This window comes from Opisthocomus hoazin, chromosome 18 (genome assembly GCF_030867145.1).
Source record: "Opisthocomus hoazin isolate bOpiHoa1 chromosome 18, bOpiHoa1.hap1, whole genome shotgun sequence".
NCBI classification, from domain to species: domain Eukaryota; kingdom Metazoa; phylum Chordata; class Aves; order Opisthocomiformes; family Opisthocomidae; genus Opisthocomus; species Opisthocomus hoazin.
In genome coordinates this window covers 15,560,561-15,579,216 of record NC_134431.1, presented here as the reverse complement: position 1 = coordinate 15,579,216, position 18,656 = coordinate 15,560,561, and the positions used below count along the sequence as shown (strand labels likewise).

The following is an 18,656-nucleotide window of genomic DNA, read 5'->3' as shown; positions in this document are numbered from 1 at the left end:
GTGAACCTGGGTAAAGCTCAAGATGTTTTATGCTTACATGGTAGGAAGCTCTTTCTTCTCTGTCCATCGGGCGAGTCACATACATCCTGCCAGACACGGGGTCAATGCTGAAGACTTCCATCGGCGGCTGGTCGGCTCCCACGCCAGTGATGCTGTACCTGATATGGATCTCTTTGTCCTTATCGGAACGAATCTGGATGAAATAACAAAGACAGCGATCGATAAGGTTTGGACAAAAGCCATATGGATGTTTAAACAGCTTTAAAGATCTGAGCCTAAAGCTGCATAAATGTAATGCCGCTGTCAATTTTGACAAGGGAGCTGTACGCCAAAGGTTTGGGGAAAAGCCAGAAAAAGTGTATGCCATGTATTTTCAGTTATTTTTCTCCTCTTTTATTCATGATGATTCTCTAGGAATCACTGAAATTCTGACTTTTTGCCTTAGATATGGAAGAATCTATATGCACAAAACAATGCTGTTTACATGTTCTTGAAACCCTAGGCTCCTTAAAGGGTCCAAATTGTTCAGCCATACCCGGAGTCCCCCAGCCATTAATCACTTCTGGAAACACTGTCTGCAAGCTCCCACACCCCGTTCTCAGTCCCTCTGGCTGTGCACACAGACACTTCCAGGAAATTCGAAGCACAGGGCTGTTTGCTCCCGCTTTGTCCAACCCTGCCGCCTTCACAAGGGAATGCGTGGTGGGATGTTACCATTTCATTTGACTATTTGTTGAGGAAAAGTATGTTTGGCACGTTGTTTTTGAAACCCCTTCCCTGCCACATCTTGAAAACCACACAACAAACTGAATACAGCACGATGAGTTACATGAACCTTGGATACAGAGCTGAGAAAATGAAAAAAAGGAGGTTAATATGTTGTCCTAGCAACCCTGACTATCTCTTTAAACCCAAATTTAATTTTCTGATCAAATGCTGAAGGAAGTTCTTGCAACAGCATGACTATTCGTGAAAGAAAGTGCAAGGTACAAATAAATTACCACCCCCCCCACCATCACAAACTGTCTTGGCAGTGTAAAAGCGACGTGCATAAATTTTTCCCTAACAGGTCTATGAATACAACGAAGTAGTGGGAAGATAATAGAAATCTCGTAGCTGAGTGCATGTTCGCATCTCTGCTACAGCAGCTGCACGCTCGGAGGAGCTTCAGTGGGCTCAGTGGGATGCTGGAGGCCCCCGCACCCCCCGGCCAGCCCCAATTTGGGGAGCGAAGGTGGTTTCCCAAGGGAAGAGGAGGCTTTGCTTGTCAGGCAGAGGAATTGGGACGGGGCTGTGGACTGCTCTCACACTCCTCCCGCATGTGACCTACCACTATTTCTTCCTCTCCTGACACGGGAGGATGACAAGATGCTGAACCTGTCGGTGCCGAATAGTATCAGATCCCCTGGCTCTGAGAATCTCCTTTGATGCCTTTGTTCAGATCATTACCAAGTTTGTACACCATTTTCTTTGTACTGCCTCCGACAAATAGTCTGCTGCCGTTAATGGCTAATCATGTCAGTTATTACTAGACACTGCCAGGATTGATTCGTGCTGCACCTACACCTCTGGAGCTGAAGGTCAGGGAATAGAGACAGTTTCATCTGTCTTTTCTCTACAGGATTCACTGCTTGTTTAGGCTATTAGTACCAAGGAAAACTGATTTGACTTACACTGAAAAATCACTTAAAAGAGGTACTGGGGACATTGTGAAAGTGCCCTCATGCTGCACACAACAGTTTATACAGGTTTTTGTGGGCCCAGCGTGTATTTGGAATCGGGACCCAAGCAGACAGGTACAAATCCAATTTTCATTAACAAAATCATAGGTGAAAAAGAGTATATTAAAATCAAGCTTTGCTTGCACAACTGTGGTTTTAATGATGGCAACCAACTCACCAGTTCAATAACTGAAGTCCACAGTTCCCACTTTTAGAAAGTCAGCTTTCACCCTGCCAGGCAGACAGGGCTGAAAATTGAATTTATGTGAATGTCTGTGCAAATATATAGCTCATGTCAGGGGGTTCAAGCTCTAACCCACTACCTACGTGTTTGTAGCTAGGCACAAGGTAAGTGAAAATGTAGGAAGCCACCGCTGGACCTCCAGCTTTGCGTCAGTGTGAGGTTCCCATCTTAGAAATTAAAAAAAAAAGGAAAAAACCAGTAACTTCAGCACACAGTTGTGTGCTTGTCTCCATCAACATGCACTTGCACAGCTCCAAAGTACTTGTAATGTGTCAGGATAAAACCAGCCATTCATCCCTAACGAAGCTTCTCCTTAACAAAGGTGGAAGGAAAAAAACCCAAACCCAAGGTATTTGCACTTTTCCTGCCTTTTTGCTCACTGCAGCACGGGAGCCAGGAGGGTCTCCCAGCCCCAGCCCCAACATGGCTCAAGTACGGCCGTGACCTGAGCACGAGCACCACATGGCAAACCAGTCTTGCTCCAAGAACTAAAACGAAAGCAATTTTAACCCAATTCATGGAAGGGGAGAGTCGGCTAGTTCTTCATGGACATTTTTCTGCTCTATTTGCTGTTGCATATAGTACCCAGATTCCATCGTGATAGAAGCATTAGAAATGCATAGAGAGAGACAGAAACTGGGAAAAGGAGCCTGGATTTAAATATTCAGTGCTAAAGGCACTATATTTTATTTTCAGGAAATGCAGATAAACAGAAGCTCTCTAAGAAAGCTATGTACAGTTTAATAAAGTGTATGCTATAGGATGCCCTTGTAGCACTTTTATTAGCATTAATAGGGTCTAAGCTGTCTCTATGTAAATCATTGCAGATCTACGAGATGAAATATAAGACCCACACAACTTACCCAATTATACCACGAAAAATCCACGACCTAAGTATACTGCATTGAGCAAAACAAAGATAGGGGGAAGTATGTTGCAAATATCCAGCAATGACTGATTATTTGTTGTTAATTGCCACCGTACTACAATGGTTTGCCCATTACTTGTACTTAATTCCATTTCTGGTAAGAATATATGGAACTGAAGCGTTCAGAAAAATCATGTCAGAAGTAGCACTTGTCACAGAAAGTTGCAAAGACCATTGCCAGCGAAGCACAGTGCGTATTACTACCAAGGAGATATTCATCGCACAAAAGCACATGCTTTTGTATCGGAACATGTAATTTGTAATTTTAGCACTCTTAATGAGATTTAAAAAAAAAAAGAAATTTTTTTTTTTAGAGTAAGCCTGTAACATTTTGACCAAAGGTTTTATTTGCATAATTCCCAGGGTGCAATTTAGTAAATCTCATTGAAAAGTTAAGAACATTATCTGAATACAACGTAAGGTTTACTTCTTTTGTGGAAACCATTCCTGGAGTAGTTTACCATAATAATAACAGTAGTAACAATAACAATAATAATAATAATAATGAAAAAACCCTCTATTCTCAAGATCAGGAGAAAAAATTACTGGTTAGGGGAATTTACTGGCTCAGGAGAGAGTTGCTTTTTCATTCATTTACACCTGGGAAGCAAGAAGATGGTAACATATCCGTACGAGAATCTTCTGACTGAAAAACATACACCTTTTTTTTTTCATTTATCTCTCCTTTATAATGCAGTGAAGAGTTATGCAGGTTCTGGGTTACAGAACAGATGGCAGAAGGATAGTTTCCCTTAGCTGCGTTTATACATTTTTTACTCGGAGAACCCTTGGAGCTTTGAGCTTCTCCAGCGCCAGGCATGGTACAACTCTGCGTATGATGACATAAGCAAGATGAATGATGATGGCTGATGACTGCTCTAAGAGGAATTTGCTTGTATGCAGCTTTTACTCTCTAAAAAAACCCTTCTGGTACGGACCTTAGATTGGGTTGTACAGTGGTGAAGGAAAAGATCCCAGATAAAATGGCAAATTACAGTGGAAGATGGGATCCCCTGATCCTATCCTGTCTCACGAACACAGGTGAAATCTACCACGCGGGAACCCTGGGATGCTGAGTATCCTCCCCTGCGCAGACAGATACAAACAGACCACCTGGGAACTGTGGGAGCAGGCAGCAAACCCACCGAGGGAACACGCACCGGAGCCAGGCACCGCACTCGCACTGCCAGACCTCTGCTCGGCTGCGGCAAGCGAGGACGCAGCAGCTGTGCAGCCCAACAGTTACGGGGGGGCTGCGGAGGGGTCTGAGCTCGAAGCATCGATGCACCACCCCAAACGGAGCACACCGGCTGCCGTCAACGTTTGCAACTCAGAGCCAGAAGGCCAAGAGCCTGACTCAGTTCTCTTTTCTACAGAGTAACCACAGGAACAGGAGAAATCGGTGCGGTTTCACAGGTGGGTATTTTGCACTGCAGGTTCTGATATAACAACTAAAATGTGTGAAAATGAGCATTGAAACTCTTGAGATAATACAGGGCTAAGCCCTTCAGAGCTGGCTTTCTCCTTTGTAGCAATGTCACATTTAGATGGGCTTGAAAAGCAGCCTGTGCTTGTGACATATGACTGCATCCTGCTTTTACAGATAAAATCTTCGGGTTTGTGCATCTCCATCAGGATTTACCAGGTAGCTAAACTGATCCTGCAAGTTTTACTGGTAAGCAAAATTTCAGATGCTGAGCTCTTCTGAGGTACCAGATTTTATCACCCTGTTTTGCTCCTGTTGATCCCCATCCTTCTCGTGCTCTCAGCACTCCCATGTCTCGCTGCGGGGCTTTGAATCCACAAGCCCCCTCATCTGAGCAGATGACAAGAAGCACCACAGATCCCCGTAACTCTCCTGCGCCAGGAGCAGAGGCAGTGCAGACTATGGAAAGCTGTATGGTCAGCAGATTGAAGGACACCAGTGAGTCCATAAATTACACGGTTTTTGGAGCACGAGATTGCCAGAAAAAAGTAGCCCAATGGAGACTGTTTGGATAGCAGTAAAGGAAATGCCTGGAAGCTGAGGAAACCAGGTGTGTAAGGAATGGCTGAACAGACAAGGACAACTGAGCCTACAGAAGGGAAGACGGGGCTGTAACAACAGTATTCCTGTACCTAATAAACTATATTTAAAGGATTTTACTGAGCTGTACATGGTCTGGGTTCTGCCCATCACCGTGTGATGGTATAGTAAGTGGCTGGGAATGTATCTAGAGAAGGCAAAGCAGGACGTTTACACTCTGTTGCATTTTCTATCCACCGAGCAAACTATAAAATAAATCTCCTTTGAAGTTCTCCAACTTGCTCTTGTATGGAGTTAAGATTGCCCTTCAAAAAATACTTCATTTCCCAAATCTCCCATAGAATACTACGCAACATTTGCACTAACATGACCTGGGGAGACTTGATTTTTTCCTTTTATAAAACCTATTATAATTATTAATGAACACATAAAATAATGTAAATGATAAGCAGTAAGTGTCTTTTATTATTAAGCTCTTAGCTATTTTGCCCATTAAGAAAACCAAATTAAAATAATTGAAGGCTATAATCTGTCATGCATTCAGAATGCTCCATGGAAATTCAGACAGGCAAACATATTCAAAGTCTTTAAACGAGCACACTTAAGCGTCAGTCTAAGCATTCCAGGATTGGCTCATTAATTTTAGTGGAAATATTTTAATCCAGCTACTCTTACTGCTTATTGAAATCCTTGCTAAGGACTGACTTATTTATTTTTAACTGAATCTGCAATATGTTTAAGAGTCATTTGTATAAAAGTTCTTAACTGTTATTTCACAGTTGCTTTAGAAGCCAGTAAAGAGACACCTCTCTAGCCCTGTATTTCCAAACAAATTACTGCGTGCTGCTTAAAGAATCACATATGGTTTCAACAAATAGGTGCAAAAGTCAAATGGACAGAGAAAAATCAGGACAGATTTGGAGACCTGAGCAGGTTAAGGTGATACTTCTTAACTTCCGCCCCCTTTTATCACACTTGCCAATGATCTCAATCTACTCCCCAGAAAGAAAGAAAAAAAAGACAAGATCCTCCAAAATACTTCAGCTGTCTTAGAGAAAACCATCTATTCTGCGCCTTGCAAAGAGGATGCTTTCACATGGCAAGGGCAGCTATCATGTTTGAATAAAAGGAATATTTCCACTAACTGCAACACTGGGCTTAACAGCCGCCTGCAAGTCTTTGTCCACCGCTGGACAAAACAACCATCAACTGACCTAACTTTCCCATGGTGGTGGTATTCACAAACAAGGTTAAATAGGAAAAGATTTCTTTTGGTGAGAAAGGCTGGAAATGTTCTTTATATTTGTAACGGTGGGTTTCTTCCTTCCCCTGTCTGGGACTGGTGTCATCTCACACGTAACTTTCCAAAAACTTTGTATGTGGTCTACGATAGCCAGATAAATAGAAGCCAAGCAAGCCTTTCCAGATTGAAATCCATCCTCCTGTCCTGAACGCTTAAGTACGCATCAAATTTCCTGGAAGAAGTGGTTTTCTCTTTCCATATGTTGTAGAGACAGAACCAAGGACTACGCTTAGACTAGATGCCTGATTTTGACATGGTTGAGATTCACTGCGATGAATGCCACTCTTCCTGCAGTTACAATCATCATTTAGCTACTACTATGCAAGAGCTTAAGCTTCTTCCTCTTCTCTAAAGCACAAATCCACAGCCAAGCTGTAAAAAAGTTCCCTTTGTCCCAATGGCTGGATGTCTCTCATGTCAGGTTCAATCTTTCTCTGCTCCAGTGGAAATCTGTGCAAAGTGATTTATAACGTATGCATTTTGATTATGCAACAGAGTAAAACTAGTATGGCAGAGAGATTAAAGCTGTCATTTAACTTATTGATGTAACTGATGATGCAGCCTGCATTACAGAGAGACATGAGACTACAAAATGTTTGAACCCAAAAGAGAACCATCTCTCGGTGGATGCCCGGCTCGTGCTCTGCTGCCTGCGGAACCTGTCCCCCGTCCAGCTCGCCTGCTCCGTACCAGGAGGAGTTTCCTTCCTCTGCCCTGACCCTGTCAGCGCTGGGCCCAGGCACTTCACCACGTGTTCAGCTGCTGAAAGCTCCCAGCGTTTTACAGGTCCTCTGGCTCTCCTGCGGCTCTTCTGCCCCAGGGTTGTCCTCCAGCACAGCAGCTCCCTTACGGGCAGCTACGTCCACGTGGATGCATTTCTCCGGAGCTTCCCCCATGGCCATCGGCAGCTTTGATAGTCTTCACTCCCTCTCTCCCTTACAGGTTTTTTTGAATTATTTACCAGGGTTTTTCTCCTCTACCTGGACGGCAGTGTAACATCGAGCAGATGGAGAACAGGAGAATATAAATGAGGCTCAATAAGGAGATGGTAATGCAGTGGGAGAGAAGAATTTCTGCCTGCAATTATGGCCGATAACCGTGTGTGACCCCATGCATAAGTACGGGATGAAAATGAACTTGTCAGCTGATGGTCCAATACTAAACTACCATTATTCTGCTTGGGAGAAAAGCAAAATAACAATCTCTTTGCCTCGGAAACCGAATTTCGTACATGATCAGATGAGATGCTGCAAGCACAGAATACTGCTGCTGGTGTGCAGCAGTGCAACCAGGCTCAGGACCTGCTGCATTTTAACTCTGCTTTCCTACCTGCTGAAACAGCAAAGAATTTATGTTTTAGCAAGAGTTGTCCGGACACAAGAAGACTGAGGTGGGCAGGATTTGTGCAGCCAGTCTGCCCTCGGTGTAACTCTCCAGTTGGGCCAAAGTTTCTGAGTGGTGACTTGGGACTGACAGCAGCTAAAACAATGCCCACCCTGCCAGGTCTCTGTCTTTACCAGTGAAAACTCAGTAAATTGCAATTTGTTGCATGGTCTTCATGATTAAATAATTAAGCAATTTTCATTACTTGCTATTATGAAGGTCAAGAAGCTAATGTGCCTGTAGGAGGAACTGGCCAATGCTAATGGATCTTCCACAGCTAATGGTAATTGATACGGCAGAGTAATTTCTAAAGCAACATGTGCTTTTCTTCAGGCCTTTTGCAGCCAGTTCAGTTTTCAAGTACTCCACTGTGGAAGTGCTTCAGACTGTGGTAAGGTGAGTGAGAGGGAGGAGAGTGGCTCTGATGGGAAGAGAAGATTATTACGCATCAGCAGAATACCACCACGTGACCAACGTCTTATCACTGTCAGAACATTGATAGCAGAAGCAAACTCATTCTTACTGCTCTTATCTCTCTTACAAGACAGCAGATTCTTCAGTGTAGTGACTGCAGGCATCCCAGTGGAGTTGCATGTGCTACTATCTGGTGAGTTTTGCCCCTGAAGAACTGAGGCTGGTTCATTCTGCGCAAGATACAGGCGCCTGATACCACGTAACTGGGATTTGAACCAGACGCACCAGCCCTCCGCTGCTGTAGAGGATGCTCCATGACAAAAGGTCAAAGAAAATACATCTGAGTGTTCAAAACACACTGTTCTTATTCCTGTGCTGGAGAAGTTGTGACAGGCAAAAGATTATTCTTCATGATCTATATATGAAGGGCTCTGTACTGTTCTCCTTACGTAGGGCACCATCCTGCAGCGTCCTCTTGCAGCTGACCCTACTGCTGTCTGCTACAGCTATGCCTCAGTGAAGACCAAGTCAAGAAAAATAAATGATGATAGTGGGACTTTGTCCTCATTTCTTTTTGAAGCCTTACACCGCATCTGCCACAAAGCCAGAGAGAGGATCCAGCACCTTTCTGGGTAAAACTAAGTAGGAAACCCGAGTGCTCAGTGCAGAAGATAAACAAGGGTAGCAAATACTGACCTACACCGGAGTAACCTGATCACTGTAACTAATGACCAAGGCCCTCAGCTAGTATAAATCAGTGTAGACTCACTGGCTTCCAACAAAGCCATGCAAATTTATTTCAGCTGAAAATCTCGTCCACGGCATTTAAAAATTAAGCTGCACAGCAGAAGAACAAGGGAAGAACAATCTTTGTACAACGATGCACAGCAATTTAACACAAGCAGCATCCCTCTCAGTAGGACAGAGAGCTTGGACACAGGGAAAATGTATTCACTGGAGAACAGACACACTTGTGTCCTCATGAAGGGAGTTTTTCCCAGACTTGAGGGATATAATTAGTTTTAGTACGACGTTTGCTTTTGTAATGAGCTCTGGCTTTCCCAATCATTTATAGCCATGCACTGAATTCACATTTTCCACGACACCCACAGATATTACTGATCACGGAGGAGTGGTGCTGTGATTGCGAACGCTAATCTCAGCACAAAATTAAGCTTCTGGACCTGTCTGCAAATAGCTAACAATAGGAAACAACAATCAAACCCTCTAGTGTGCATATTTCAGAGAACAAAATCTGCTGAGGCTCATGTTTGAGACACTACTTTGGGATGCTGGCAGAGCAGGATTTAAAGCTCTGCAACCCTCAAAGCCTCTCTCAGAAGCTTAATTATAGGAAAAGCAAACCCATTCATTTGTTCTGTAGGGTACATAACATGGCACAGGGTATACAGAAGTTATTTCAATGATCAGTAAAGGGAAACACCAACTGCATGTAAGGAGGCAGAAAGTGTTCTTGTGCACCACAGGAGCAACGCTAGCGGGCATCAGTGCAGGTCTTATGGGTCCCTGCCAACCCGAGATGTTCTATGATTCTATCCACTGAACAAAGCCAGTATGAGATTACTTTGGTCCTAGGACTCATCCTCACGTATTATTCAGACAACATGTCGGATCCTCCATAACTTTTCCCCGACGGCCAAATTCTGCCCAGGGATGAATACTTATGCTTCCTTCTGCAACAGGTAACAGCAGCTAAGCAGGACGTCCCAGCGCTGCATTTTTCCTTCAACCAACTGCTGAGCAAGGCACCGTGAGAACTCTGTGGTCAGGAAAACCCGGACAGGTAACAGCAAGCAGGCAGACGTCAGCCACGTGCAGCCCAGCCCACGCTGTGCGGTCCGACGCCACGTCCACACGTCCACGCCTGGGCTGCATGTGCACGGCTACAGAGACCATGGACCTGCTCCCCACACAACCATGCTAAAGCCTGGCGATGTGCACATACTGCTGCGTGCACGCCCACTGCATTCCCACCACCTGCGCGCGCCGAGCCCCCCGCACCCGCGCCCCGGCAGCTCTCCTCCGCGCCGGCCGCCCTGTCTCACCCTCCTGCCGCTCAGGGGCTCTGCTAAGGGTCCCCCCGGCAGCTGCAGCTCCCGCATCCGGGCCCCTCTTCCCAAAGGTGCCTTCCCCTCCGGCGTGGGCGTCCTCAGGCTCGAACACCCATCATTTCTACAAATCGGCTTTGTGTGTTAGGGACAGGAGATCGCCTTCTAGGAAATTTCAAACCTAGCTGAACTCTGCTCGTTTGGAAGGAATTCACAGGGCTGAATTTTTGGCAAGTTTTTCTATTTCATTAACCGCACCTCTGTGTGGGTTAGATCTGAGACCCCTGCTTACTTTGACTTGAAATCATGTTAGACTTCTTCATGTAACTTACTGATGTGTTTCCTGTCCACATGCTTTAACACAAGAGGCAGACAGGCCTGCTTTGACATGGCCCCATATACTCAAAAAAATAATAATGCAGTCACTTCTGACATCTTTCAGAGCCTTCTTACATCTCACTTCCACCTATGGCGCATTCAGTTTTTTAATTTAACCCCCCAAAGCCAGTAACAGTCCTCAAAACTTGCAACCACAGACGCAACTGCAAACCTCCCACCCCCCAAAACCCCCAGTAACAACCACCACGCTCACGCAGACGTCCTGTTCGCAGCAGGCGCAAAGCACAGGCGCCTGAACCGGTCCCTGAGCAGCCGCAGTCCCGCGCAGGTACCTGCAGACATCCTCCCGCACACACACCCGCACGCTGCCCAGGCATCACAGGGGCTGCGCTCGCCCGCGTCGGCACGCACAGCCCGGTGCACCGCGGGCGAGACGCGCTGCGAGGCAGCCCGGAGCTTGATTAATGCTCCAGGGACCGGTTACCTTCTAGGATCTCAAGAGGCTGACAATGAGAAGTGTTCCTATTTCTAATGATTTGGGGGGGGGGATGGGTTAATTTGCCGACGCCATTTGCCTTTCTCAGCACTTCCACAAAGAGGTGCGCGGCGCAAACCACTGGCACAGATTTTCTGTGCGAACTGGCAGCTTGGTGGACTTGGCTAACAAGGATGGCGGAGTCCAGTCTGATCTGGGATGCTGATGCTCAACTGCCTTTTTCACCACAGATACTCTGACAGACATCCTGAATGTCTTGTGTAACTTTTTTTTGCAGTACTATTAATTGATAATTTAATTTCAGATCTAGTAAATTACATGAAATTCCTTCACCATCAGTTAAATGGCAACTTTAGAGCGGAATAGTTTAGGTAAGCAGATTGCCAGTGCTTATGGCTGTAAGACATAATTATGTACAGCCAACTGTGTAACACGCTTGAAAAAATTACAAGCCTAGGCACAGAAACCAAAATTATTTCAAGATGAAGTTGTACAAATACAGCTGCAAAAAGTTGCAAAATGGTATTAATTTCTTCCAACAGTAGTGGGTAGTGCAGCGGGGTTCCAGCCCCTGCCGCCCTGCCAGAGCAAGCTCAACTGTAACGCACAACCAATCGAAGGCTGCATGTTTCAAACTAAACATGGCTCCAGAAAACTATTTCAGCTATTATTTATGTACTCCTCAACTTCTGGGCATCAGCTGGTAACTTGGCATGACGACTCCTCAGCGTGTCAGGGCAAACATTAAACGCTAAATTACCATATGTCAGCTTAGGGTAGTTAATAATTCTACCACATCTTGGACAACTTGAAGGCTTTTCTGAAACTGCTGTCAAATCGAATCTTTCCTTCGATCAATAAAGCAGCACAATGAAATACGCTATTTGTCATGTCTGAAAGAATAGATTAGCAAAATACTGTAAATGCAACTGGCAGGGTCGAACTCCATTTCTTAACTGGAGATCCTCAATATGCCCATCAATACTTTCATCGAGGCGACCCACACGAGGAGCCGGCACGCATCTGTACGTCACTGATGTATCTCTCTGTTGCGTGCACTTCTGGTTTGCCAACCACCCCCCCTCCCAGCCCCAGAGCTGCGTGTTACCTGCAGATCTAACAGGCAGCAGTTAATTACGGGAGCAGTGTTTGTTCCACACCGCTGGGTCTATCAGTCGCTGCCGGAGGAGTAAAATAGAGAAAGACTGCAAGCACAGAGAAGCCTTCCGACCTTCTGCTTGTTTTCCAAGCTGTGTAATAGAGATATCTCTGGCAATACTGAGAATAAGGACCAGCAGCAGTCTCTGGGAACAGCCAAATAAGGTAGGAAATGCAGAAGTCTGCACACTGGGCTTTATTTAAAGGGGTACTACCAATCCCAAATCACAATTCTGCCGTAACTTTTACTCTCAGTCAAGTACAGCTACCACTAACACACACTAGTACAGTAAGTAAAACAGACTGGAAGGAAACGTTTCTTCCTCTGTGCATGTGACAGCATCAATGACACATTTCAAGATATTAAACACCGGCAAATCAGGACCAGATCATCAGTGCAACTGGGTTCCTGCCAAAGCACCTGAAATGTAAGTCAAATTATTTCTAGGGCTTGCTGCACATCTCACTATGAATATGCAGAAAACCTGGCTCTGGCCTCCCACAGTGCAGCCACGGGTCATTTGCAGCCTCTGTATGAGCCCTGGGAGGGATTTTTACTGAAAGCAAAGGTGCAGCATTGCAGACGACCTCCCTGCGCAGCACCCAGCCTGCTCCTCGCTCCTGCGAGCAGCCCTCCAGGAACAAAGCTGGGAAACCCTGCTTTAATTTCTTCTTTTGAAGCACAAATGAAACCTCAGCTCTTGCAACGTTTCTGTGTTTTCTCAGGCTCTTTGGTCTGTTCGCTATATCCACTGTCATGTTGGATTTTATAGTTCAATTGTAAGTCAGAAAGATGCCCTCTAGGTCTTACAGATCCATCCCATCCAGTACATGTGTCTTTGTTAAGGCTTGCTGGAGACTGGTAACAGCAAGAGGGGACCTGAAACGTGGTGGTCTCCAACGACCTTTAAAGCCATCAGCAGTGAGTAAAGGAAAACGATTTCTTATAGAAAATTTGTGAGCTTTTTTTTTTTATAATTCAGTTCACTCCACCCGATCCTCCGCCGCGGACAGATTTAGTCGTAGCGGTTGTTCTCAGGCTGCAGGGCCCTGAGAAAGCGATGTGAAAGTCACTGGTGGCAGGAAATTGCCTTCATAGTACTTTCAATTTAAAAAAGTTGATAATGACACAGGGAATAGGTCCTGCGGGAACTGCGAGGGTTGAAAATAATCCACCAGTGAAAGAATTGTGAAGTGCTGACTTTCGGCATTTAATTGGGATGGAATTACAGGTCATCTTCCCCTACCAATCCCATACATACCCAAATGGTGATACTAAAAAGGAACAGATTATTATTATTTCATACAGCATCTTTTTTTTTTATCAGAGGAAATTAAAAGAAAACAGTCTGTCATGTAGCAAAATCACACGGCTGCTTTTAAAGCCAGGCCTTGCTCTCCAAGCTAGTGTAAATCAGCACGGCTTCTTTTAGTTCAGTGGCTTTACACCGATTTCCACGGGCTGACAAGCTGACCCCGTATTTTTGTGGTGATTAGAGCGGGGTATGGCTTCATGTTTATTTCTAGGAAAGCTCAAAGTTGGCTCTTGTGCCTTTGAGTAGCTGGATGTGTGCGGGGGAATGATGTTTCTTCAAACTCTAAATCTTCAGGGCTTTTTTTTCTTTTTTTTTTCTTTTTAATAAGAAGCAGGAGGAAGATTTCCTGACCCTCTGAACCATCCCTGGCTTTGAATACGCTACATGGCATGCCTGTAAACAGAAGAAGAAAGCTCTTATGTGAAACTTCTTAAACTGCAGAGAATGACGGACAGCAAATGGGCTGCAAGCCAGGGAACATGACAATTAGCACAGAGAAAGTTTTCAGGGTTTATTCCATCAGTCAGCACTTAAGGAGGCTTTGAAGGGGAAAAAGCATCCTTTTATATATTAATCCACTACTTCTGCACTTTCCCCCTATTCCATGGATTTAGTGCTTAGCTGCTAAATATCTATATGCAGAGCTGTATTAAGAGGAGTTGGTTTACTTTTTGAAAGATTCCACATCCGTTAGTTTCCAGAGAGAAAAAAGGCAAAATCATTTCGCCTGCTGCAATATATGGAGTATAAATGATGATTTACTCTTCCCCAGCTTTTAGTACTTAAAGATGGGGATGAGAGAGGAGCTAGCATTTCTTGCAATGCTATTTTTGGTCATCACCTTACTAAAGAGTCGGCTTGTGCTACACATGATAAAAGAACTCAGTGAAAGCAAAGGGAAAATCCCCCACACTTCACCCCCTTCCTGTTCTGCCTTGGCAGACTTCACTTCTGAAGAGGCACCTTACTGTTCCAAGAAAAAATATTTTCTTTTTTCTTCAAAAAGAAAAAGTTCTCTCGAGCAAGAAGTTGGGCAACAGCAGGGGACAATGCCATGCCAGTATTAATTAGCAAATTCCAAATGAATCATAGTTTGTGCTTAGCGGGGTATGCTTGAAAACCATGTGAACTTTTAAAATGCTGTGTTGAGCATAATAGTTGCAGCTTATTTTTATATATTTTTTAATAAGACTACCAAAGTAAGAGTCGCTTTGGAAGGCCATCTCATTCACTCCCTCCATGGCCCAGTTCCCAGGGATTTGTGCTCTTGCTCGTCTCTTGATTTGGAGGATGACATCCCCCTTACCTCTTCCCATTTGGTTCAAGGCCACAACTGGGGGACAGTGTTTCTCCCCTAATTAAGCCGTGGCATGGGCAGCCATCCACGCTGCGCCCCACATCACCTCGCTGGGGGTGCACTGTGACACGCCACACTTGTCACTTCCGTGGGTCTTTGATCCCGAGGCCCCAGGACTCCAAAACCTGCCTTCCCCACTGAGAAGCGGTGCTCTGGCTGCCGGCTGCCTCTCCGTGCCAGGGCTCCCACCGCGCTGCAGGTCGGTGCTTCCACGCACCCAACTCCCCGCCGCAGCGTGGGAGGCAGAGCTGGGCAGTGGCCACATATGGCAGCAACCCCAGCGACAGACTCTGATCTGAATTTCAGGATTATTTAGGTTGTGATTGAGCCGGGGCACCTGCCTGTGCAAGGCTCATCAATTCTCTTTGATGTGGAAGGCTCTGTGCATCTGTGTCAGACTGTGAACTTCAATTTCAGCGCAGAGCTTCATTGCTGTTTTTCCCCTCTTTCACTTCCATGTTGCGTTTATAAGACACAGGAATTGAGAAAAGAAATTGGTGCACCAGTGCAGGGTAAGCAGTAATGGGAGGTTGTGAGCATTCATTCAGGTAGCACCCAAGGAGAAACAGATGCCCTCGGCAACCTAAGAAACACCAGCTCTTAGGCTCTGACCTTCAGGGTGATGGTGAACAAACAACAGATCAGACAGAAAGCATCTCTGACCGCCTGATCCGAGTTTTCCCAATGGCTCGGGAAGTCGGTATAGAACGGTTTCACTGGCTACTTGGGCAGGCGGCAGAAAGACCACGTGATATCTGGGATGTGGTCAGACGAAGCCGTGGCCGACCAGGATACGGTGCTGGTGATTCAGCTTCAGAGGGCAGGACGGATGAAACACCCAAGGTGTCCTTTCTGCCACAGGAGACCAACGCCACCTTCCAGGGGAGAAGCTCTTTCAAGGCAGGCAGAGGCAAGGAAAGACACTGCGATTTTTAAAGTATTGTAGTCTAAACACAAAGAAAATTCGAGGGCAGTAAGAAAACTCGTATAATAAAACATTATTGTTTTTTCTAGGCCCGTGAATTTCTTGAACCAGCTAAAGTAAGAGCAGTCTTAGACACCATTGCTAACCTTGTGTGCCTGTTGGCTGGGAGGAGGAAGAAAAAAAATGGAAAACAAAGAAAATGCAACCCCCTCCCCATTCTGTACCAGGATAACCCTGCTGCTTGCAGAAAGCGGGCTGTGGAAGGATTCAGCCACTCAAATCCCCATCGCACAGTATGGGTTTAACTTAACTCCAACCTGTGCACCACAATTTAACAAGAATGACGATAACTGTGAGGTTCGCCTGTCTGCTTCTGCTTTCCCTTGCCCTGGCAAACAGAACTGACTGTGCACAGAAAAGCTGGGAGCTATTGCAACCTAAAGCACAACTGCAGTGCCCACAGGGATCCAGAACATTCAGAGCTATTTTAATCAAATTACTATCGATTAGGGACAAACCAGAGTCTATTGAAGTTAATGGACAGATTTCCATCAACTTCAAAGGGCTGGGGAACAGCCTGTAACACAGAAAACAAGCAAGTATCAAAATGAGAAAATGCATTTAAGTCTAACTCTAATTGCATGAGATGAAAGAAATGTTTCAGCCAAAACTTTCTGAAACTATTCTGCCCGAGACAAACATCAAACATCTCAAATGGTCAAAATCCAGCGAAGCTACCAGCGAAAAAGTAGAGTCTGACAACAGCAAGTGTGTCCAGCTACAGGTACCAGAGACTCACAAACAGATATGTCGGTTCCCCTGGCAGCCATGGAAGACCTTTACTAACTTCAGTGGAGAAAAAACATCACAGTTTTGTGCATGTATAGATATATACACTAATTTAGTTTTACTTTCCACTCGAATTTATTTTTGGTAAGAAAGAGGAGATATTTTTTGTCGTCTTCCCTGGAAAATTGTTAGTGTTCAATTCCACACTACAAAATGTATCATTTATCCTTTTGTCTTCATAGGATCTAATCATCTTCTCTGAGGGATGAGTACGAACTCATGACACAAGCAATTCTTTTAAACTAGCCTCTCTCTTACTGCCTGAACATTTTGTTGTCTTTAAAGCTATACATTTATGTGACAGCCAGGCATCCATTAAAACCCACGAACCTTAAGGTCTAAGAGGTATAAAAGGGATTTCTTCTTTTAAATTTTATAAAGGAAAGATCAGGCCTGAATATCGGAGGGGTCAAGACTTTACTACCTTTCACAATATTAGGTTCTTCCCAGAGCTGGTGTAATTAAGTATTGAGTCTGTGGAAGAAATAAGGGGTTTTTTTTCCTATTAAAGAAGCTAAACTGAGAGAGCACTTTAAATAGCTCGTAGGGACCAGCAGCACTGTGTTGTTCTCAACTCCAACATTATACTTCCCGAGCTTTCATTCATTCAAGACATTTAGCAGCTAAACAGACAAATTCCACTTGAAGTCACTTGTGCCATGCTCGAATGGCAGCAGAGGCTGTACTGGCTTTCTTGATCACACAATAGTTGAGAAAAATTGAGGCAGTAGTTAAAGGAAGAAAGATTTTAGGTTTAAATGCTCCACCCTATCTAGTTCCTTCTTCCATCAACATTCAATGGGACATTTTGCTCAAAGTGTATAAGTACCAGAATCCGCCCATATACATATTTCTTTTTTTGGATGGACAGACGAAGATCGCAGCACCACCATTACCACCAGGAGAAGAATGGAAATGCAAACATCCAACAAACTGCCAGAGCCCTGATCGCCAGATCTTTTGCTAGAAAAGGAGCCAGAACATTGTCCACCAAAGACTCCGGGCCCAAGGCTTTCCACACAACCCTTCCTTCATGAAAACCCTTCGAGAAGCACATACGCAAAGCACAGCAGCAGCTGCTGGGAGCTCTTTCTCCAGCTGCGCTGCCATTTTAAACTGCAGTGTCCAACCAGGGGAGAAGCTGTTCATCACTTTCCCCCGCGCTGCTCCCAGCTAAGCGGTCGCCTCAGCGGTCACCTCGGAGCATGCAACTGGATCACTGGCTGAGGAGTGTGTACCTCCACCTTGCTTCAGATAACCGCGGCTGGGATCGAAAGATACGGTACAAGCATCTCTTAATGTCCTATTATCTGTGGATCACTGACAGGGTTGATTATAACAGTTTGACATGACTCCAAAGGAGCTGTTATAGTCTACTGTATCAATAGGTACCTAGGGAGCCTTTAATCCGCAGATGCATATGTAATAACAGCATACTAAAACCACAGTATTTTCTTTTTCTTAAAAGTTGCTACTGCTAAAGCAGTAAAAAGAAGCAAAAGTAATGTTCATTGTAAAAATAAAAGCCCTGTCATTTTTCACATGACATGAGCACAAAAAAGTCTGAAACCAAAGATTTTTCCCCTTTCAGTCGTAATATAAAAATGATCCAAAATGTTTATGCCAGGAGACAATTTGGAATGACTTGTTTTCCTGCTGAGCTATAATCTCGGTCAGCGGGAATGCTACTGATGTGACTCAAACTGTATTGCTGCTGTAGTGTGAAGGAAAGAAGGGGTAAACTGTCATAATTCTTAAATTAGCAGAAATGTTTTTGTGTGTACGATGTGCAAAAGTATGAAAATAAGCATGGGGGAAAATTGCTTGTTTCCCTTGGAAACTGGTAGATGGATTTGATTAAGAAAAGTCTACTCCCATGTTAGGTTCTCACGAGGTTCCTGGATACCGCAGAGACAGGCGTGGTGTGAAGGCACTCACACAAAGATACTGTTCTAGCAACAGAATTGAAATGATACACAGAATATACAATTATCACTTATGTAGTCACAGGATCTTGCTTTTTTCAGAGCAGATCCTTTCAAAACACTTCTTTGTGCAGTGAGGGCTATGAGATGCCATATACCCACAGCACAGAGGCATCCAAATTTGTTTTCCTGGAAAATGCTGT

The 18,656-nt window shown here is 44.7% G+C and overlaps 1 protein-coding gene across 1 annotated transcript in view; it reads right to left on the bottom strand.

Annotated features, from left to right (window-relative positions):
* The window catches only part of CDH4 (cadherin 4), a 461,186-nt gene that overhangs the window by 100,857 nt on the left and 341,673 nt on the right, over positions 1-18,656 (bottom strand). Inside the window, exon 5 of the mRNA XM_075438458.1 lies at positions 38-193. Within this exon, the coding sequence (XP_075294573.1) occupies positions 38-193 (156 nt within the window). The remainder of the gene's footprint in view (positions 1-37; positions 194-18,656) is intronic.